The following is a 23,112-nucleotide window of genomic DNA, read 5'->3' on the forward strand; positions in this document are numbered from 1 at the left end:
AAAAGCTCAAAACAAAGGGTGACATCAAAACATGTTGTGAATGGACTACAAAATTCACAATTTTGGAACAATGTGCTGCCACATTATTTGACACTAAAGTAGCCCTGAAGCTCGATTTTACATGGAAATTTTGTATAGGGAATTGTAATACAGTACTATGCCAAAATTTATATTTATTTCTTAATGATTTTTTTTACTAAACAATTTTACTTGCCATTTTATATAAATTCCTCAAATTTCAACTTTATAAAACACACTAAAAGCAGTCTTGTGCAGTGACAAATCTGCCAGTGAGAACCAGGTACCATGTTCAAATTATGAGATCTCCGCTGTTTCAGATTAATGCTATTTCACTGTTGAGTTTTTTGAACATTGCATGGTCACAAAAGCTGTGTATGGTGTGTAGACTAAAGGTTTTCTTGTACTGAGAGTAAATACTCCATGCGTTCCTCCTTTGGACGTATTGTTTCAAGACACGCTGGCTGGCTATCTCAGCTTGGCAGTCCTATTAGGGGGGTAATACCGAAAGAACAGTGGCATGCCTAGGACAGTAGAGTTCTCTGGCTGTACTTCATAAATCTTCTGCAAGAAGTAGTGGAAAGGGGAAGGTGAATGAAACAGGGTATTGGTGACAACCCCCTCAAGGGCCAGATAAGCTAGGGGCCAATAAGTGGGAGTGGCTCCCACTGTATTCTTCAGTAATACAGGTTACAGGTTTCCTGCAGGCATCGGGCTCTCTGCTGTTGGACAGAGACCGGGATCCAAAGAGCTCTTTAGGCATGCTCAAAAGGCTCTCTGAATTTTCTCTCTCAACTACAGGTGCTTACTGCATTGCACTTTTATTAGAGATTGCTCTGGAGGGTCCACCAAAGGGAGTGACTATTTAGGGACGAGGAACGGTGGCGTGAGAAGTCATATCTTGCATGCGCCATGCACACTGAATGATACAGACCTTTGGTCTGATCCAGCAAAGACAATAGTTTTGCTCTTGCAGCCAGCAATGCAGCCATGTCATAAGAGAGTGATGGGGAACCGGTGACCCTGCCGGTGTTGTTGGATCCTAGTTCCCATCATCCCTGACTGTTGGCCATTCTGGCAGGGACTGATGGGAGTTGGGGTTCACCACCTTCTGGAGGTCTGCAGACTCCCTACCCCTGCCCTAAGAATTTGGTTTGTCATCTAATGATAAAAAACGCTTGTTTTGTTTCCAGTCTCTGTCCAACAGCAGACATATAATTTATGTTGCCCAATTATGCGTCCAAGAATGTGGCTTCCTTTTTCATTTGTTCAAAGCATATTAAGTGCTTCTGTTGTTTTAATATGTTTACTGTGCCTTGTAATAAGTGTTCCAATAAAAATATTAAAATTATGATGCACTTCTTAAAAAAAACATGTTAATGTTTATTCTGATTTATTGTTGCTATGCAATCATATTTATTTGGGACAATTTATTTGGATGTATACTTAGTTGCATATATGAAAAATGGGAGGAAGGATTGGGGACCCCCAAACCTTGCTGCTGTCGTGGGCAGCTTCAACATCCATACTGGGTCTCCTTGCAGCTCAGGATTTCATCTGAATAATAATTTGATAATAATTTATTATTTATATGCTGCCCACCTGACTGGGTTGCCCCAGCCACTCTAGCAGGCTTCCAGCAATTTATAAAACCACAGTAAAACACCATGCGCTCTGTAACAACCATCATCCTATCTCAAATAACTAGTACCACACATCTAACGAGAGATGACATTGACTTGTGTGAATCAACACTTACTATATTTTTCCGTCTATAGGACACCCCCATTTATAGGACCCCCCCCATTTTTTAGGACTACATTTTAAGAAAATGAGGGGAGATGGTCGAAAGTTGTTGAGCTTCTCCCCCCACGCAGCTTCAGGCAGCTGTTTCCTGCTCATAGTGGCATCGGGGGAAGTTGCGCTCCCACCAGCCACCTGGCTGGAGGCGCACAGCTCCCCCCCCCCCACAGCTGTGGGCAGGAAATACTCCCTAGATCATATCCCACTCACTGCGGCATCGGGGGAAGTGGCGCTCCCGCCAACCAGCTGGCTGGCAGGTGCGCTTCTTCTCCCCCCCATGCCACTATCCATGTATTGGACGACCCTAGTTTTTTGACACAATTTTTGAGTCAAAAAAGCCTTGTCTAATACACAGAAAAATACGGTAAAAATACACAGAAAAATACAGTACTTGCATACTGTGGTTATTACAGAGAGGAGGCAGGACTAAGACCTGGATCGTTTGTGTTTAGTTAGGAGGAGGAGATTTAGAATTAAGTCCATTCAGTTTCAGCGTTAGATACATTAGTAGACATTTTCCTGAGGTTTATTTTGTACAACTTTATTTGTACATCTTTATCCCCCCCCCCCCCAAAAAAAAAGGTTTTGGTCCTCATTTTGTTTAACTGGATTGGATAAATACACAAATAAAATCTGTGTCAAAATTTAATCATGTCCTTGCAGTAGTAAACTAGTGCCTATGATTCTGTTCTCAACCACTTTGTCCTTCCATAGTCATAATCCCATGTACCTCGGAAGTCGAACGGAATCTGTTCCGGAAGTCTGTTCAACTTCCAAAACATTTGACTTCCAAAGTTTGGCTTCTGATTGGCTGCAGGAAGCTCCTTCAGCCAATCAGAAGCCGCGGAAGCCCCATCGGACGTTTGGCTTCCAAAAGAATGTTAGAAAACTGGAACACTCACTTCTGGTTTTTGATCTTTTGGAAGCTGAAATGAACGAGTTCCGGGGCATTCGAGAACCAAGGTACGACTGTACTAATAGTGCATAATGATTTGGTGACATCATCACAAACCTCTGCAGTGTTTACAAAGGCTGCAGCCTCTGTGCAACTCACATAATCATAGAATTGTGGAGTTGGAAGGGATGCCAAGGATCATCTAGTCTAACCTCCTGCAGTGCAGGAATCCTGCCCACAGCCATCCCTGGGTGGGCTTCAACCACCAGCCTTCTGGTTGAGAGCAAGATGCACTGACCCATTGTGCCGCTCACAGTACTTTGGCTTGAAACACCTTTGAAATGTGGGTTATATTACTGAATTACTTGGAGGTTTCCAGACTGGTTCTATCCTGTAAAATCTGCTGAAAAAGTCAAGAGGGATTGACTTGCCCCATGTTTAAAAAGGGGGACATATGAACTGGCCCTTAGCCCTCATTTTGACACTTTTACAGCTAAATGAAAGTTAATGCTAGTACTGATTTTGTTGATCCAGGACTCCGTAGTCTACAAAGAGAGATATTGAGCAAAAGGCTGAGTTGTTGTCATCTCCAACCATATTTTTCTAACTCAGTATCAGGCTCCAGAAACCTTCTTTTCTCTCTCAAAGACTCTTTGTCTCTTTTGATTGAATTCTTATTTCTGAATTCATTGGCAAAGGGTCAAAATAGAGCAACATGAAAAGAATGGAAGGTAAAGTGTATTATTAATTAAAATGTTTAGTAAACAAGCCTGAAGGAAAAAGTAGACATTTTCCATTCCACTTGGCAACATCCTGACTGTGGAGGAGAACCAAATGTGTTACTGGTATTCTGAAGAATAGGCTGTGATTTGTTTATTTAAGTCTTAAGTGTTTGTATAAGTAAGCACAGTGGAGTTCAGTATCGTAATATATCTGGCTAACTGACGTTGATTGGCCTCATATTCAGAATTAAAGTGATTGTAACTTCCCTCTTCAATGTTTCAGTCGTTGTAGGGGGGTGGTGAAAACAACATGGTTTTATCCGGAAAAGATGCTGTATTGGAAGATGCTAAAGTATAATTAATTCTTCTTCCCTTGTATATTAGAAATGGAAAGAGAAGGTAAAATGTACAGAAGCTCATAAACAAACTGCACGAGCTTGTAAACAATCTGAAAATAGATAGTTGCAAGATCAATATCAAGCTCTCTTGGCTTTCATTCTGTTTTTACTGTAGAAAAGAAGTCAGTTCCTATAGACATGTTTCATATTCCAAAATTGGGACTTAGCAGTAGGACCACTGTGATCAAGCATGTGAGTGTGCATGTAGGGGAAACAGGGATTGCCTATGATGCAACTGGTCAGTGTGTCTGGCTGTTAACCAGAAGGTTGGTGACTCATGCACAAACATCTGTGGAAGGGGTTCCTGCATTGAAGGGGGTTGCACTAGATGACCCTCAGAGTCCCTTCCAGTGCTATGATTCTGATAATTTCTTTTTGGGATAAATTAAATTAAACATCACGAGCTGAAAAAGCAGCTTGGGTTTCTATAGAGACAACTTCTGAAAATACAACTTTCAGAAAACACATGGGGTCATGTAGATGGTTTTTAATCTCTTATTTATCACAAGTCTACAGTGCCTCTTAACACAAATGTTTCCAAGGTGGCTTACATACAGTAAAACAATATGGAGCAATTCAAAAGTAAAAGCATAACTTTAGTTGAATGGTTCACATGTGCACCTTTGGATCTTTAAAGAATAAGGGGCAAGAATAAGGAGATAAAACTTCTGTTGAAGGATGAACATACTGAATTCCTTGACACATATCTGCTGAATCTGGTTTAAGTGGTTACTCTGGCAAAATACAGAGAGACTGTGATCTTAATCTGAATTGCATAAAAGGGTCAGAGATCCTATTCCATGATTTTAAACAGGATAAATAGGCAAAATCTTACTTTTCTCAAAGAATAGCAACTGGGACAAAATGTGTCCCTAATTCCTTTTAACAGCTGCATTTATATTTATAGCAGGCCCTTTAGGGAACAAACATGTCTAGTTTGCTTTCTGGTCTTACTTACCACTGAGTATAAATCTTAAGTATAAATCTTCCTGGATTGAAAACTTGAGCTACTTTCTATTTTCATCAGGAATGTTAAACTGCTATGGATTCTAGGCAGCATTCCTCTGCCTCGCCTTCCAAAATTCAGACAGTTAAAGTAAATGGATCTTCTGGTTTGTTTTTAAACACAGCAGATTGTAATTCTTTGGCAAATATGTCTTTCATAGAATCATAGAATTGTAGAGTTGGAAGGGACCCCAAGGGTCATCTAGTCCAACCCCCTCCAATGCAGGAATTTCATCTGCATGATCGTTTACATAATGAACAGATGTAGAGCATCTAATTCACTTGCTCCTAATTGCCTTGAACACCATTTGGTGAAAAGGTAGGATATAAATTTAACCAATAAACAAAACCATCGAAATTCTTGAGCTCCGTCTGGCTGCGCTCATTCTGTTGCAGGAGGGGGACCCTCAAAGGCACCAGCTGCCTTTGGCAGCAGCAGAAGCATCTCTGGCCCCTCCCTGTCAGCCGTGGATTTCAAGGAAGAAGACAGAAAATGCAGGTGTTTTTTCTGCCCCAAACTGCAGACGAGGCACACTTAGCAGGGTTTTATGAATAACCGCCACCCCTGGGGGAGGAGACCCACCAGCTTTCCCATTGCAGGACTGTGACACCACAGGGCGATCACTCTCTAGCACATCTGGATGGCCACTCTGCCCAGCTCCGACAAGAAAAACAACAACAAATAAAACGTGATCCCCTCCCCGGAAAAAAACGAAAAACGGCCATGCTTGCTGTGGCTGCTTCACCGCTCCCTCCCGCCTCCTCCCTCTCCCTGCCCCCCCCCCCCGGCCAAGGGAAGTGACCTCTTGTCACTTCCACTGCCGCCAGGGCGCAGCCTTCTTCAGAAAAATTAAAAGCAAAAAACAAACCCTGAAAAAATGGGGGCGGGGCAGAAAACTGAAAGGGGGGGGGAACGGGTTGCCATACATCCCGTAAATTTCTGGCTGCCTCCTGCCACTGCTTGTTTATGCCCTTTAATCTCTCAGAACATAAAAGGGAGGCAGAACTTTGCCAAATTCAGGACTTCCTCAATGTGAGGGACACTTGGGGTTGGTAAATAAAGTAGACTGCATTTTTAAAGCCATCTTTGCCTTAACCGTGTTGCACTTGACCCCAGTTGTAACCAATCCCATATCCTTCCTTTGTCACAACTTTGCTACTACTCCCATGCAGCATGACAAAGGGGGGGGGGAGCTGGCTTTGCTTTCTCCTGGCTAAATGGCACCTGAGCAAACTAGTTTAGTAATATTTCAGGGGGGAGGGTCCGTGGAGAAGACATAGAGATCCCATAAAACAGTGGAAATGGGGGAGGGAAATGTTTGGAAGAAGTGCTGGGTTGTTTTTTTTAGCAACTTCAGGTGTATGAGGTGGACATAAAGAGGAGATCTCTGCTTTCCAGGAACTGGCACACCAGGAGGTAATTTAGCATCTCTAGACTAAAGGCTTGTTCACATTTGAGCTTTATTTAATTGTTAATCTACTTTTTCCACATTCAATTAGACTGGAGTAGTCCAGCCCCACACATACTTGAACTTGTATATGGGGAGCAAATTTCCATTCATACCAATAGGCATTCCCTTTTGTATTTGTCTATGCCTTCAAATTTGTTGGTTCTGTTGCACCAATTGAGTGCGGATAAGGCATGCACACAGATAGTTGCAAGCACACCTTGTTGTGTTTTCTTTTAAAATCCCTGCTTGATAAGTGTGCAAAAGCACATAATCAGTTCTAAATTTGCTTTTGCAGTTTTCTGGTTTTGTGCAGATATGAGGGATAACAAAATAATAATTCCTTAGGGAGTGCACGGAAAATAGATATAAGCACAGCTGGAAAAGTAATGAAAGCATTGAGGAAGTAGTGGGCATGGAAAGGCTAATAGCAGAAAATGATAATGGATCCACCCCCAAAAGAACATCTAAACAAATAATCTGTGTCCCCAAGTGGAGCCTCATTTCCCCACTCTATCAGATTATCCCCACTAACCCCAAATTTATAGAGGAGAGGCTTCTAGAGTGGGATTCGATGTCATTGTCATGTTGACTACACATATTAAATGTGAATGGAAATGCTCTAGTGTGGACATGCCCAGTGTACTGTGTGTGCTAGAAATCTCTGTATGTATTTCCTGTTTTGTGCATTTTTTCCACATCCTTTCCCTATCTTGTATAAAACATGATATGGTTGCTTAGCGTTGGGTGTGACTGTATTTTAAAATACATTGACTTCTGACTCCTGATTGACAATCACAGCATCCCTTTGGAACAGGTTTTCTTTATACATCAGGTATCTCGAACAAACTGTGTCTATTCCGTAGGTAACTATGATTGACAATGAAAAATATTCATATCAAATTTAGTGTATTAGCTAAATACTGGAGAGTTCAAAAATTGCAATTAGAGGTAGTTATCTAAAATACCCAACATAAAAGCATTGCCCATGTTTCTTGAAAATAATTACCATGGCAACATACAATTGCTTGGATAAAAATTAACTCTGCACATGCAAACTGAGCCATCTCATTAGCTTGTTCATATAGTACTACTTTATTAATATACAGAATAGTAAATTAGCTTAGCAAAAACCTCAGTTTTATCAAATACAATTCTAGATTTAAATATCAACACACATTTTAGATGAGATGTGTATTTTACGTTTAATTAAATTTCAGCATGATAACACCAAGCATACAAACAAGTGTCACAAAGAATGAATGTCCTTATTTCATTAAGGGTTACACAGTTCTTATATGCAAAAATATAAAGCAAAAAACAAACAAAATGAAAAGCCTTTAACAGGAGAATCCCACCTAATTGATAAATGTGGGACTGGTGATCCATTTCCATCTCCCTGATGGTTAACATACATGAGATTTTCGAAACGTGCTGTAGCATCTGTATTATAGTGTGAGGAAGAATGCATATGAAAATGTTATAGTCTCTATTTTTAATATCATAGGAACATTTATTTCCACTGAAATTCATGGACATTGTGATGTTGCCTCTGCTTTGGACTTCGTTTCATTCAACTTGTTACACCTACAAAATAGATTATTAATGCAAAACCTGTTGAGTGCTTTCTTTGCAAGTTTTCATATATCGTTTATATGCGGTTATCAAGCCTTTATTCTGCCAAACCTAAGCTTAAAAAAATACCTGTCTTCAATGACACTATAGGATCAAAAATCATCTGATGAGGAAGAGAGTGATGGTGGTGAGAATCATGACAATGAAGAAGAAGAAAAAGAGGAAGAGGAGGAAGAAGAGGAGGAGGAGGTTGAGGAAATAGAGGAAGAGGTTGAAGAACAAGATACAGCGAAACACGATAATGACCAAGCACCTGAAAATGACCAAGCACCTGAAAATGAGCAACAGAACAGCAAATCATTTGAGAGTGAGAAAAAGAACCAGACAGCTACAGAAACGACAATGGTAAATCATTTATTCACGTTCAGGGTTAAACTTACTGGGGATATCATGGTTCATCTTCTGTTATCTACTTAGATTGCAGTCGAAACCTTCTGGTCAGCAGCAGTGGGGCTTAATGGAGCATCATAGCTTCTGTTGCATTCTCAGCACTGCAGCTCACACCAGTCAGGGCAGGGAGGAAAATACCTATACAGTACCAGCTCCTAGCTGGTGCAGTGAAGGCAACCTAGATTAGGATCATTGACATCAGGTGACAACAGCAGGGATGACTTAGGATACAGTAGATTCTGTGGTGGCCCAGCTCTGCCCTCCTCCACCTGCAGGTGCCCCGTTTCAGGGTTTGTGGCTGGGAGCTTCTTCTGGTGCTGTCATTTGAGCAGGCCCTCATTGGCAGAACCAGGCAGGCCTGAGCAGAGGGACATCTCCACCTCATTCAAACTCCCTCCCACATGATGGACTGGGGAGTTGGACTTGCATAAACATCATACTTTTAAATCACATTCAAAACATAATCTCCCTGGCCTAAAGAATAACGGGAACAGCAATTTACTCCTCCCAGCACTCCTAATAATCCCAGGATACTTTTTTCGGCAGGGGGTGGATATATGCCTTCAGTGTGCTTTGAAGGTATAGTGTATATGCAGCTTTGGATTGCTTTATTATTATATAATATTAACCAGAAAATTGTTTTGCAGTGTGTATCTCCTACATGTGTTCAGAGCCATAAAATGTATTCACTTATTTTACAGGTTCAAAAATCATCCGACGAGGAAGAGACTAATGATAACGACGACGACGACGACGAAGAAGAAGAAGAAGAAGAAGAAGAAGAAGAAGAAGAAGAAGAAGAAGAAATGGACAAGAAAAAGGGGCAGGAACCAGTTGCAGTGGAACATAATGATGATCTATCACCTGAAAATGAGGGCCACAGCAGTAAATCATGTGAGATTGAGGAAACAAATCAGATGGCTACAGAAACTATAAAGGTGAAACAGTTTTGTTCACTTTCAGTTTTGTACCTTTCTCAAGATCCCATTATCCACTGTACTGTTAGTCTTGTCACAATTAAGCCACAGATTGGTTCTAATGTGTATTCAAGGTAAGCAGCTGACTTAAACAACAAAGAAACAAACTGAAGAGCTCTATTGTGGATTCTGTGCATTTTTCTGTGTTTGAAGTGCTTGCAGTCTAAAATTTAACATGGCGAAACAAGGAAGAATGGGAGGCAGGGACATAGCATGTTTCAGTTAAGTGGGCTTAGGCTGGGTTACAGACTAAAGTACAATAGGGCGTAGGAACCTTGGAAGTTTTGAGGAGGGATTTGAAGGAAGGCAGAGAGATGGCATTAAATCAGTGTTCATGGCAGGCATACAGGACAGCAAAAGAGAAAGGCAAAGTCTTCTGAGAGAGCCAGGAGACCTTTGGACAATGGAAGATGAGGGAACTGGAGGAGTAAAGCTCACAAGGAGGGTTGTATTGGAAATATAATAGGAGAGAAATAAGCTGGGGCAAGACTATAAAGCACAGGTGGGGATCGAAGTCAGTGGGCAGGCCTGATAGTGCCCTCCCTCACCACCTACCAACCATTTTGATGGAACCTCCCATCCTTCAATCACCTGGTGTCTCAGTGGTGTAATTTTTTCCTTTGTGGGCACAGCTCAGTCTTTGCCTGCAGAGGACCATCTTTTGCATTGCCATACTGAATTCAAGCCAGTGTTGCAGAGGAATCTTGCAGCAAGTCCCGATACCACTGGATCACTCCATAGCACAGCCAGTCCCACCAGGGCTTGCTGTCACCACCTATCAGCTGATTGGCACTAACAGCAAGCCTCATTAAAAAAGGAAAGGCACTTTAAAGCTGTCAATTGTTCCTTCACATGACATCAGGTGTGGGGTGGAGGAGCATGGTATGGGAAAACAGGCTCACAGACCAAATTGGGACCCATGCAGGGCCTGCTATAGAGAGGACTTTGTAGGTAAGGCAAGGAAACTGTGTTTGCATTCATTTCAGCTGTTTTTTTTAAAAAATCATCATATTCTGCAATATTGGTACTTTTTCAGACACGTTTTTGCTGTTGCAATGAACCCTTCTTTCTTTCTTTCTTTCTTTCTTTCTTTCTTTCTTTCTTTCTTTCTTTCTTTCTTTCTTTCTCCTCCCTCCCTCCCTCCCTCCCTCCCTTCTTTCAACTAAATGATGGTTGTTATTTGAAAATGAGGGAGATAGTTTGATTTTCTTTTAAATAATGTATTGACTTAGGAGATTGTCATCTTCCCCTTCGTCATTCTTAACCCCAGAGCGGGTGTATTCCTTTGAGGCTTATCCTTTTTTTAAGTACTCTCAATTAAGTATTTCTTTTTTAACCTCTTTTTAAAACAATATTATATATTTGTATTTTTAGAAAGTAGAGGCATGTACAGAAGAAGACCCAACTAAGCAAGGTAGGAACAAATGTGTCAATCAACTTTCAGCATTTAACTTTTACCTGTTTGCTTATAGAAACATTGCATAATGTTGACTTCAAATAAGAGCTGTGCTTTGTTTCCTAAGGAAGTCATAGCTCTTCAAGCATCAGTAATTGTTTGCATCTTTTCTGTCAAGGGCTTATATGCAGACTAATTGTCTGCTATAGTTCTATAGTTCTTAGAAAGTGGTTGCAGTCTTAAGCTCACTTAATAAGAATTAAGTTCCATTGGACTCTGTGGGATTGGCTTCTGAATAAACATGCATAGGGTTGCACTGTGTGTCCATTGTGATAGAGTAAGCAGTTAGATAAATTATCAGTTGTGTTTGCCTTCTGAAAATCTTTGTCATAATCTAGTTTAGTTTAGTTTTTTTAAAAAATAATAATCCAGGCATCTAAATAGAATCTAAAAAGGTACTTTTTGTTCAGCAGCATTAAGTTCTTTGTATATAAATCAATCCATGGGATTGCTCACTAAATACAACCCAGTTTTAGTTACAAGTTAGCACACTAATTTAACTACCAGCATCGTGTCGTAATTGACACCAAGTATTTCCAACACATTTTGGGGCACAAGAACTTAAGAATCCTGGCCACTGAAGATACTATCTGTCCTCCTGATTCTAATGTAGACATGATACAGGTTGGCAGATTAACATGCAAGAACAGTCACCGGGGTTAAACCATTGTGGGAACCCTCACTCACCCTGCTTTGTACTTCAAGTGTATTTGCCTGGCTAGAGTGTGCCCTTGAACTCTCCTAATGCCTCATGCTTGGAGGGTAGAGAGGGGTGTGTGTGTTTGTGAGTGTAGAAACTAGCGTACAATAGATTCTTACACAAGAACACCTTCTTTCATTCATCTGGTGCAATATTTTATCCTTTCTAGAATTCACTGCATAGACAGTTGCTAGGAGGAAGTGGTGCTGATTGCTTCCAGACTATTTTATATATGTGTCTTCCCTGCTTTGTATTAATTGATGTAATTCTCTCTGTGTTGACTGACAGTTCCGTGGGTCAGTAAATAAGATCCTTGGTTTTAATGAGCCATTTGCTTTAGCTTGTCTTCCTTTCACGTACCTGCCCAAATGATAAATTGATATCATGCATTAATTAAGGATAGCCCTTGCTGGGTGGAATTGTCAGATTTGTTTTTTTCCTAGGTGGTCACTAATATAGTCTTAATTTTACAGTTTACTTCAGAAGAGTTATGTGCCCCTTTGTCCTTGCCACGCTGTCATTGTGGTTTGTCTCAGCTAGAAAAAGAACTGAACCCTGCCAGTTTTAAAAGGAGAGACAAAACATTGTTAATGCCAATTTGTATTAACTGCATAGAGTTCTAAGCCTTTTTCAGGAAACTTTCAGCAAACACAGCAAGCTGTCTTAGCTCTTGTTTCAGCCTGCATTGTTGTAATTTTTCAAATGGAAAAAAGCAGGATACTAGAAGCTTCCTTGCAATTGTTTTACCTATTTCTAAGTATGAAAAAAATGTGTTGCTATTTGCTTTTCATCGTGCAAGTAAAAACAAAGATTCAAATAAACCTATAATTCCTGAGGGTGGGGAGAAATAAGAGAATCCTTGAGTTTTCATTCCAGCTAACTTTCAGGAACTTCTTGTCAAATATTTTTTTAGTGCATTTGTCCCTGGTTGGATACCAAATAAGCACCAAACACCAAATAAAGTCCTGCATGAATTGCTGAGTTTTATAGTTCCCATGGGGATGCGGGTGGCGCTGTGGGTAAAACCTCAGCGCCTAGTTGCTCGCTTCGGCAGCACATATACTAAAATTGGAAAACCTCAGCGCCTAGGACTTGCCGATCGCATGGTCGGCGGTTCGAATCCCCGCAGCAGGGTGCGCTCCTGTCGTTCGGTCCCAGCGCCTGCCAACCTAGCAGTTCGAAAGCACCCCCGGGTGCAAGTAGATAAATAGGGACCGCTTACCAGCGGGAAGGTAAACGGACTTGCCGATCTCATGGTCGGCGGTTCGGATCCTCGCGGCGGGGTGCGCTCCCGTCGTTCGGTCCCAGCACCTGCCAACCTAGCAGTTCGAAAGCACCCCCGGGTGCAAGTAGATAAATAGGGACCGCTTACCAGCGGGAAGGTAAACGGACTTGCCGATCGCATGGTCGGCGGTTCGAATCCTCGCGGCGGGGTGCGCTCCCGTCGTTCAGTCCCAGCGCCTGCCAACCTAGCAGTTCGAAAGCACCCCCGAGTGCAAGTAGATAAATAGGGACCGCTTACCAGCGGGAAGGTAAACGGCATTCCGTGTGCTGCAGTGGCTCGCCAGATGCAGCTTGTCACGCTGGCCATGTGACCTGGAAGTGTCTGCAGACAGCGCTGGCTCCCGGCCTATAGAGTGAGATGAGCGCACAACCCTAGAGTCTGGCAAGACTGGCCTGTACGGGCAGGGGTACCTTTACCTTTACCTATAGTTTCCATACAGGCTGAAACTTTAAGATCTGAGCTGCATAACAATAGGGCTTGTTTTTTAGAGGTCCTTTAAGTGTCAGTTTGCAGAGCCAACTTAACTACAATTGTCTCTGAAGTGGTACACAAGAAATAAAATATGGGAAAGATAAACAATTGGTTAAACCTATAAAACTAGATGTCAATTAAATGCTTGTTATAATAAAAAAAGTCTTCTGTAGTCCCTGGAAGTTCAAGAAGAGATCTGGTCATAAGTGGAAGGAAATTCCACAAAATTGAGCCCACTACTCATCAGCCTGGAAAAAAGTGACTAGTGAGGTACTACAGGGTTCTATCCTGGTCCCATTGTTGTTCAAGGACTGTATAAATGACTTGCCTGAAGGTATTGAGGGGATGCTTACCAAATTTGCAGATGACACAAGACTGGGAGGCTTGGCCAATGCCGCAGAAGATTCAAGATGACCTTAACAGATTGGAGAAGTGGGCCCAAACTAACAAAATGAATTTAAATAAGAATAAATGTATGGTTCTACACTTAGTCAGGAAGAACCAGCTGCACCAATATAAGATGGGGGACATCTGGCTTGCCAGTAGTATGGTACAAGCAAAAAAGGATCCAGGGGTTTTGGTAGACCATAAGCAGCAGCAAAAAAAATTAATGCTATTCTAGGCTGCATCTACCGAAATATAGTGTCCAGATCCAGGGTAGTCATAGTACCACTCTATTCTGCCTTGGTCAGACCACACCTGGAGTACTGTGTCCAGTTCTGGGTGCCGCAATTTAAGAAGCCTATTGACAAGCTGGAATGTATGCAGAGCAGAGTGATCAAAATGTTCAAGTATCTGGAGTGAGGGAGTCTGGTATGTTTAGCGTGGTAAAGAGGAGACTGATAGGAGGTATGATAGCCATCTTCAGTTATCTAAAGGGCTGTCACATGGAAGATGGAGCAAGCTTGTTTTCTCATTTGTTTGTTTGTTTGTTTTTTATACCACTCTTCATTTGTAGATCTCAGGGCGGTTCACAACATAGAAATACAATATAAGAACAGAAAATACATAATAAAAACAAGAACAAAAAACCCCACAAGCCAATAAACTCCCCTTCTACAATAAAGCAGATTGTGACTAAACATCAGGAAGACCTTTCTGACAGTAAGAGCTGTTCTCCAGTGGACAGACTCCCACAAGAGGCTGTGGACTCCCCTTCCTTTGAGGTTTTTAAGTAAAGGTTTTATGGCCACCATTCACATATGCTTTAGTTGAGATTCCTGCACTGCTGGGGGTTGGACTAGTTGACCCTCAAGGTTCCTTCCAATTCTACAATTCTATGTTTCGTATGGGAAAAAATAATCTACTACAATCAGGGCTAAAATTGTCTTGGGGGGCAAAACCTCCTCAGTCTCTTGTGATCTGAATGTCTGTTTTCTGTCCATGTTCACAGTCTTCGCAATTGTCTACCTTGTCACGAATAAGTCAGGCCCACCCTGTGATATACATAAAGGAAGTAAATAGCTTCAGACCTAACAATCCCACCTCAATAAACTACAGCTTAATAAACTGCAGCTGAGTGTCATGTCCACCCACTCCCGGTTTACTCTCCCCTCTCACACCAGTTTTGGCATGTTTTATTTTTGGTTATAAGATCTATGATATGGAACTGGGATGAGCTGCAATATATTGAATTAGACCATTCATCTGTCACACTCACTGTTGTCTACATTGATTGGCAGTGGCTATCTGGGGTTTCCAACAGGATTTCCCCAGCTCTTTCTGGAGATGCCGTGGAATGAACCTGGGATCTGTTGTGTATTTATTCTATTTATAGACTGCCCTTTGTCTAAAACCACAGGGTGGTTTTATAGCACACTAAAACAAAACAATACACTTAAACTAATTAAACCACAATACATCAAAGCAGGCCATGGAGCAGCCATTACAACAAACTCAGCCCCCAAGAACACAGTAATGGAAGATCCGAAGGCCTGGGTGAATAATGAAGTGTGTGTTCTGCCACTATGCTATGGTTGTGCATCAAAAGAGAGAGAGAGGATTATTCTGCTATGTGGAGATACTCTTAGTAGCACAGAACATTCCTCTGTTCCAATGCAGCTCAGATGTCTTAGGGAACCTTATGGGATGGGTCATGTTTGTTGTTTTCTTGCTTTGATGGAGAATACCCTGCCTTCTGTTGCCTGTAAGATTTTTAGACGAAACAATTTACATGCCCACCAACATTATACTCATTCTTCTGTTATAAGTGTCTGGATCCCAATGGGAACAACAACTAAGAATAGATATGAGTCAAATAAAACTAAAATTCTTGAGGTTTGGCTGTCTAGTTTTAGCTTTACTGAATATCCCATTAAATGCCTCCATGTTTAAGATGAATGGCTCATGACTTTAAGCATGTGTTGGCTGAATTAGTCAGAAGTGGGACTTTGAAAATGGCAGCTAATTTGTTGGGTTATTTTCAGAGTGTGAAACTGCAGTGGCTTGCGTCACAAACAATTCTTCAGGAGCAATCGCAGACGGTGACGAGGACAAGACAAAACTACCGCAGAAGGCTAAAAGGGTAAAAAAAGATTTTTTTTATATGTCATCCTGGATAACCTCACCCCCAACAGAAGGAAAAGTGTTATTATTAAACCTGACATGCACCTGAAACCATGTTTAGAACTTTCCTTCCTATTCATTGGGCCTTAAAGGTACCCCTGATAGTTAGGTCCAGTCCCAGACGACTCTGGGGTTGCATGCTCATCTCGCTCTATAGGCCAAGGGAGCTGGCGTTTGTCTGCAGACAGCTTCCGAGTCATGTGGCCAGCATGACTAAGCCGCTTCTGGTGAACCAGAGCCGCGCACGGAAACACCATTTACCTTCCTGCCGGAGCAGTACCTATTTATCTACTTGCACTTTGACGTGCTTTCAAACTGCTAGGTGGGCAGGAGCTAGGACCAAACAACAGGAGCTCACCCCGTCGCAGGGATTCAAATCACTGACCTTCTGATCGGCAAGCCCTAGGCTTTGTGGTTTAGACCACAGTGTCACCCACGTCCCTTTCATTGGGCCTTATTCCCAAGTAAATGAATATAGGTTTGCAACCTCAATGTATACTTTTACTAATCATTGTACACAGTGCAGTAGGGTGTGCAATCTGCAGGATGCTTGGTGAGCAAATAGTGAAGATGGGGATCAGTAATGGCTCTGGATAGATGCTTTTGGGGTGCAGATATTAAAATAGGGTTTTAATGGAAACAAATCAGCATCTTCCCAAGAAATACCAAAGTACTTTTTCTCAAGGTTATCATGGGGGGGAAATAAAAAAAATTCTTTATTCCCCCCCCCAAAAAAAAACTAGGTGTGCCCTATGGGCCGGTGCGCCCTATGGGGCGAAAAATACGGTATGTAACTTCAGACTGCAGGTGGAGGGTTTTTGAATGTGCTTTCTTTTTTAAAAAAAAAGATGGCACATTGAAAAATCATGTCAAGAACAAAGGTTTGAGCATAGTCTCAGATGTGCTAATTTGTTATGTGAGACAAGGGAGGTTAATGAAGGAACATCGAAAAGATGTATTCATCATCCTGTAGTCAAAATTAGTACTTATGGGAAAGTCTGCACCATATTTGCATACCTTAAGAAGTTTAAAGTATTGTGTAGCTTGGTTGCATGATCTGTGAATTGTCAAGATGCTTTGCCCTTGTATGAAACTTTAGATGCGCAAATCCAAGTTTCTTCCAAGTATGTGTTGTCAGGATGGGAATTAATCACTGTTTCTTTCTTGGAAAACAATGGGCACAGTTATTTAGATAAGATAAATTTGCAACCAAGAGTACTACATACTGAATTAGTTGTTCGGTCTGAAAGCTGCAAATGTTTCTGTTGACATATCCCCATTTATTTTTGAGCATAATCTTTTGCAGTCTACTTGGATGTTGTAAACAAACATCTGTTATCAATTATCATAGTTGCATAATGCTTTGTTGTTTGTGTTACAATAATTCATTAGGAATGTTTCTTCTTCATCCTGCTTCTATTGGCAATAGTCCTAGCACAGTTAACTGGTTTAAGATTGCAGTACTGTATTATGCTTTCTGCAAGACTTACTGGGAAGTAAGCCCTGCTTAACTCAGTGGAACTTAAATTCTGAAAAAACATTGTTGAAGATGCAGATATTTGAGTCAAACTTGCAATCATCTCTCTAGATATAAACATTTTGTTTCATATTATGTCCAGATAAGTAAAAAGTTGTGCATGCAGACTCCTTTTTCTGCCTTAAAAGAATTGTCAAACATACTCAATAGTTTTCAAAATAGTTAATAATTGTATGTGGGTTTTGTTTTTCTATGTGTGTTTTAGTTTTCTTTTTTTAAACGGAAGCAGAAGAATGCACACAGCTGTGATGAAAACAAACTTGAAAATCTTCCTCACAGTGAGCAGGAAACTGGCAATCAAGGAGACTTACCTAAAGAGAAGACTAAAGACGAAAATCAGAACCATGCTGAAGAAAATCAAAAGGAGGCACCACATCAGGCCAAAAAGACATCCTCTACCTGTGTAATACTTTGATGCTTAAATTTATAAAGCTTGCATAAATGTGGTGTCATAACTGGCAGCTTGCAAGCAGATACTGCAATTTATACTTGAAAATGATAATGGCAGATATATAATGATCATATTGATGGATTTTTTTTTGTAAAATTAGCATGTTTCAACTGATTTGCATTGATTTTGGACCAACTTCCTAGTATTTATTTGTATTAATATTTTTAGTTACTGCAACAAAGATGAGTATCACAGTCTTACTGAAATGTCGTGGCCTTAACTCTGTGTTTTAATAAAAAAAATATATTTTTGTACTTCAAAGGTTGGGTTGAGATATTTTATTGGGTTTTTTTTATAAACAAATTTATCATTTGAATCTACAAGTATAAATTCACATTGCAGTTGATTCAGGAAGATAGCCAGAAAAATACTTGTTAAGTTACTTATTCTTTGAGATGAAGATGTTAAAAACTGTAAATCGTTTAGGACCAAGGATACTTGAAGAACTACTGCCTGTTATCAGGAGATGCCCTGTTTTGTGTTAATCCCGTAAAAGCACTGTGGTGCCCTGTCCTGGAAGATTTCTTTGGTCTCTTACCCAATGGAAATCAGTGTCAAGCTGATTTTTTTGTTTGTTCTAGTTGGATGTTTGCTGAATCTGCAGGAGGTTTGAATGTCAAATTCTTGGCTCTCCTTTTTCTCCTGGTGATCTGAATATGCATTGTAATATCTGCCAACTTGGTGTTATTTTTATTCATACTTTAGTTTTATATCTGTTTTATCATTGTTTATGGTTTGTGAGCAGTCTTTAGTGCCTCATACAGAGGGAGAAAAGTGTCGTTTTAAAACCAAGTGTTTCCAATAAATAAGAAATAGGCAATTTAGAGAACACTCTTCTCTCAAGAAGCTTACAATCTAAAAGCAAACTGGGGAAATTGAGAGAGGGAGAGATGAAGGTCTGCAGATTCCATTACATGTACTTAAAGCTCGGTTAAGAGGGACGCGGGTGGCGCTGTGGGTCAAAGCCTCAGCGCCTAGGGCTTGCCGATCGAAAGGTCGGCGGTTCGAATCCCCGCGGCGGGGTGCGCTCCCGCTGCTCGGTCCCAGCGCCTGCCAACCTAGCAGTTGCGAAAGCACCCCCGGGTGCAAGTAGATAAATAGGTACCGCTTACCAGCGGGAAGGTAAACAGCGTTCCGTGTGCTGCGCTGGCTCGCCAGATGCAGCTTTGTCACGCTGGCCACGTGACCCGGAAGTGTCTCCGGACAGCGCTGGCCCCCGGCCTATAGATGTGAGATGGGCGCACAAACCCCAGAGTCTGTCAAGACTGGCCCATTCGGGCAGGGGTACCTTTACCTTTACCTTAAAGCTCGGTTAACTGGGAATTAGGATCTAGTAGACAAGGCATGCTGAAAAAAATGAGTTTTGAGGAATGATTTTAAGGAAGATAGGTGTCACCGTTGATGCAATTGTCCATGCATGTACTTCTCTGCAGTTTCTTTCCCAAAAGCCCAGCATTTTGCTCCTACAGTGGCTGACCAGATATGTCTGGGAAGCCCACGCGGAGGTCACTTTGCCTCTCTTACTCCACACTGACTGGAACTGAGGCAACCTCTATGTCCTTGTTGAGAAGACCAAACTGGCCTAAAACCTAGGCAGTGTTCTCCGTCCCTGCATCCGAGTAGTAAGAGTTGCTAAAGGCTCCGCTCCCCGTGAGTGGCGGCAGGATACCGCTCTACTTGTGTCGGCCTAGGGGTAACGCTGGAGGAAGTCTCGCCACACACCAAAAGCTCCTCGGCGGCGGGCATGTCTGGGAAGGCCTCAAGCCTTTCAGAGGCAGGAGGGGAGCCCGCAGGCATCCTTTTTGTCTGGCGCGCGAGACCATCGTGGTCTGGATTACAAGCAGGGCTGACGAGCGTCGCCTTGAGCAAAGCAGGGGGCGGCTGGGCGGGTTGGTGGTGTGCTTGACCCTTTCCAGGCTCCTGCTTCTCCCGCACCATTAAATGAATTGATTCTGCAAACGGCCCGTGGAGGGAAAATACATTTTGAAACCGCAGTGGAGGAAATTTGTTTTTTTTTTTTTAAACTGGCGGAATCCCAGCGCCGAGAGAGAGAGTTGATTCGGGAGCGTTGCACGAGCGCTGCTGCTAGGAAGGCGCCCCTTTGGGGCCACCTCAGCCTCCCTCGGCGCTGCTTTGCAGCTGGGCTCGGCGTCCTGCGCGAGGCGGGTGGGGAGAGGAGGAGGAGGAGGAGGAGGAGGGAGGCTGTGGGGAAGAGTTTCAGCGGGAAGAGGCTGCGGAGGGAGGAGCTTGCAAGGGGAGCCCCTCTGCCTGCTCGCCGCCCGCTTGCTCCCGGCTCTCGCGTCGGCCGGCAGCCTTGCAGTGGGAGCCGAAGGGGCGCCAGAGCGAAGGCAACATGCGGAGCCCCTCCGTCTGCTTGGCTGCTCTCCTGCTGGCGGTGGGCGCGCGCTTCAGCCTCGCGTACCAAGGTAGGGGGCTCAGGAGAGGGGGCGGAAACCGAGGAGGGGGGCGGCGGCGGGGATGCATTCGGGACCGCGCGGGGAAGGCGGCGCCTCCGAGTCCGCGCAAGGCGCCTTCGAGGAAAGAGACGCCGCCGCCGCCGCTTAGTCTTCGGCTGCAGCCACCTGGCCGAAAGTTACGCCCAAGGTGGGAAAGCGGCGGCCGACCCTTGTGGGGGACGCCCCGAAATAAGAATATAGTGCGCTCGTCGTGTGGGTTTGCAATTCTTTTGCATGAGAATTTCCTTTCAGAAACAAAGCTCCTAGTAGTCTTGGGGCGTCAGTTGTTGAAGGCGGCGGGGGGGGGGGAGAGACTTTAAAAGTCTGCGCGGGTTGACTCCCCAGCCGGTGCTAATCTTTCGGGCAACGGCGGTCTCGTCCACGCAAGTGTTCCACCCAAACCTGATAACTTGTAAATGCACCTAACACCTGTGTGTAATTAAGAGTTGGCTGCAGTCTTATTCTGCACGTGAATGCACGTGAGTTATGTGATACATACGTGTATAGGAATAATGAATGACTGGCAGACGCTTCAGTTAGCCTTGTATCCACCACTACATACAAAGTATTGGCACACAGTTTAAATGTGATGCCTGGCATGGAAACCGTACCAGAGCCCCTTACAGGTGGCATCACATCAAAGTCAAGTTGCTGTGCCTGCCTGAGAAGTGTTATCACACTGGCACGGCATACTCACCGATGGACCTGAAGACCCAGTTTAGACTTCCTGCTCACATGGATCATCTGCAGTACAGTATATATATTTAAAAGATTGTCTGATGTCATGTACACTTGGTTATAGTGTGGTGCTGATAACACCAAGGTTACAGGTTCAATCCTGGTAAGGGACAGCTGCATATTCCTGCAGTGCTCGGGGTTGGGATACATTGAGCCTCGGGGTCCCTTGCAACTGTGATTCTATGATATTAGCCAGGTCATACCAAAAACTGAATACTGTGTGTGGCAGTGGATGCATGCAACAAGCTCACCATGGTTCGAGGGCCAAAATATAGCTGTTTTCTGTGGCTCTGTGAATAAAACCTGATCATTAGCCTTTAGTCAGGATAGTTTCAGCCTGCTGATCCTGCGTGCTAAAGGCAGGGTCCTTTGGGCTAGATGTTCTTTTCTGGTTTAGTTAACTGGATTATAGGCTATGTTCAAATCCCTGTCAAGTGACAGCCTCCCTGTGTGGCCCAGGGAAAGTCTTCGGCCTCAGTTCTGTAAAATGGGAATTCTACTGATTTACCTCACAGGGCAAAACTAAACTATATATTTTTTAAAAGCAAAACAAAGAAAACCATAAGCATTGATGCAAGAAGGAGCAAGATAAAACTATAAAATGCCTTTCTTGTTAAAAGTGCTAATTAGAGTATACAGTGGTACCCCGCAAGACGAACGCCTCGCAAGACGGAAAACCCGCTAGACGAAAGGGTTTTCCGTTTTGGAGGCGCTTCGCAAAACGAATTTCCCTATGGGCTTGCTTCGCAAGACGAAAGCCCATGGGGAAATCTCCGGGACAGCGGGGAAGCGCAGCGCGTCTTCCCCACTGTCCTCGGACCTCCTCTGAAGGCTGGCGGTGGGGCAGAGAGACCTCCTCCCGCCGCCAGCCTTTGGAAGGCTGCTCCGAAGGCTGGCGGTGGGGCGGAAAGCCCTCCTCCCGCCGCCAGCCTTCGGAAGCCTGCTCCAAAGCCTGGAGGGGGGGGCGGAAAGACCTCCTCCCGCCGCCAGCCTTCGGAAGGATGCTCCGAAGCCTGGCGGCGGGAGGAGGGCTCTCTGCCCCACCGCCAGCCTTTGGAAGGCTGCTTCGAAGGCTGGCGGCAGGAAGAGGTTTTTCCGCCCCATCGCCAGCCTTCAGAAGGCTGTCCTGAAGACTTGCGGTGGGAGGAGGGTTTTCCTTCCCACCGCCAACATTCAGAATGCTGTTCTGAATGTTGGCGGTGGGGAGGAAAAACCCTCCTCCCACCGCAAGCCCCGGGAACAGAGGAGAAGCGCTGCGCCCCTTCCCCTCTGTTCCCGTACCTGTCCTGAAGGCTTGCGGTGGGGAGAAAAGCCCTTCTCCGCACCGCCAGCCTGGCAAGCGGTTTCCATAGGAACGCATTAATTGATTTTCAATGCATTCCTATGGGAAACCGTGCTTCGCAAGACGAAAAACTCGCAAGAAGAAAAAACTTGCGGAACGAATTAATTTCGTCTTGCGAGGCACCACTGTATTAGGTCCTTTGATCATGATGGGTTGTGGGTACCCAATGTACTATATTTGGCTTTCTACTTGCCTGCCCAAGGGGGCTTCTGCTTGTGTTTAAATGTATGTTGGTTGTTGACATAGGACTGTGCTGAATAAATCTGGTACAGAGTTGCTATTTCATAGCTCCTTAATCTGAATCTCATGAACAAGTTAGTTTGCTGTCATCTCTCTTTCTGGAATAGTTTATAAGAGCAGAGGATGCGTATGTACTGTATGAGGAGGACCCTAGCATTTTTCACTAGTGTTGGACGCTGTTGGGAATTGGCTGTTTTTAATGGCAATACAGTGCTGGCAAGATGACACAGGGTCTTCTAATTTCCAGGAGCATAGTATTATGTGTTTTACACATGAATGCAAAATAATAGTTTTACATCCCACTTTGAATTATGTTGTCTTTCTAGACAGGCATTTTTATTGTATGTTCATTAGCCACTGGGAAAAATGCATTTGTTTTATTTATTTTACGATATAATCTCCATATCAGTGCAGTTTATAGCTTATGAAAAATGTAAAGCAGTGGCGAATAAAACGGCATCATATATACACAATAATACAATAGCCTAAAACACCTACACACAGCACTTAAGATGCAGTCATGTTTTATCATCCAATTGCTTGCTGCAATAAAAAAGTCTTTATAAGAGCATAGCTGGGA

General features: G+C 43.1%; 2 protein-coding genes and 1 long non-coding RNA gene across 5 annotated transcripts in view; 2 read left to right on the forward strand and 1 right to left on the reverse strand.

The window, feature by feature from the left end:
* Window positions 1-18,017, forward strand: part of RPGR (retinitis pigmentosa GTPase regulator) — a gene marked incomplete at its 5' end in the record, with an annotated part of 37,373 nt that extends 19,356 nt beyond the window's left edge. Inside the window, 5 exons of one of the 2 annotated variants that reach the window (XM_082219946.1) lie at window positions 8,015-8,269; window positions 9,016-9,252; window positions 10,666-10,705; window positions 15,630-15,727; window positions 17,511-18,017. In XM_082219946.1, coding sequence (XP_082076072.1) covers window positions 8,015-8,269; window positions 9,016-9,252; window positions 10,666-10,705; window positions 15,630-15,727; window positions 17,511-17,720 — 840 coding nt within the window. In that variant the 3' untranslated portion in view covers window positions 17,721-18,017. Of the gene's footprint in view, window positions 1-8,014; window positions 8,270-9,015; window positions 9,253-10,665; window positions 10,706-11,616; window positions 11,774-15,629; window positions 15,728-17,510 lie in introns of those variants that run through there. The other variant, XM_082219947.1, reaches the window with a different exon arrangement.
* Window positions 18,018-18,040: 23 nt separating this feature from the next.
* On the reverse strand, window positions 18,041-19,823 carry LOC309530845. Its single transcript, XR_014218944.1, has 2 exons — window positions 19,057-19,823; window positions 18,041-18,675 (listed from the first exon to the last, which is right to left on the reverse strand). It is a non-coding gene; the product is annotated as an uncharacterized lncRNA (long non-coding RNA).
* A 178-nt stretch (window positions 19,824-20,001) lies between these two features.
* Window positions 20,002-23,112, forward strand: part of SRPX (sushi repeat containing protein X-linked) — a 31,453-nt gene continuing 28,342 nt past the window's right edge. For both annotated transcript variants that reach the window (XM_082219968.1, XM_082219969.1), the window contains exon 1: window positions 20,002-20,182. In XM_082219968.1, the coding sequence (XP_082076094.1) occupies window positions 20,110-20,182 (73 nt within the window). In that variant the 5' untranslated portion in view covers window positions 20,002-20,109. The remainder of the gene's footprint in view (window positions 20,183-23,112) is intronic.

The sequence above is a fragment of the Podarcis vaucheri genome (assembly GCF_965113315.1).
Source record: "Podarcis vaucheri genome assembly, chromosome: 4".
Taxonomy (NCBI): domain Eukaryota; kingdom Metazoa; phylum Chordata; class Lepidosauria; order Squamata; family Lacertidae; genus Podarcis; species Podarcis vaucheri.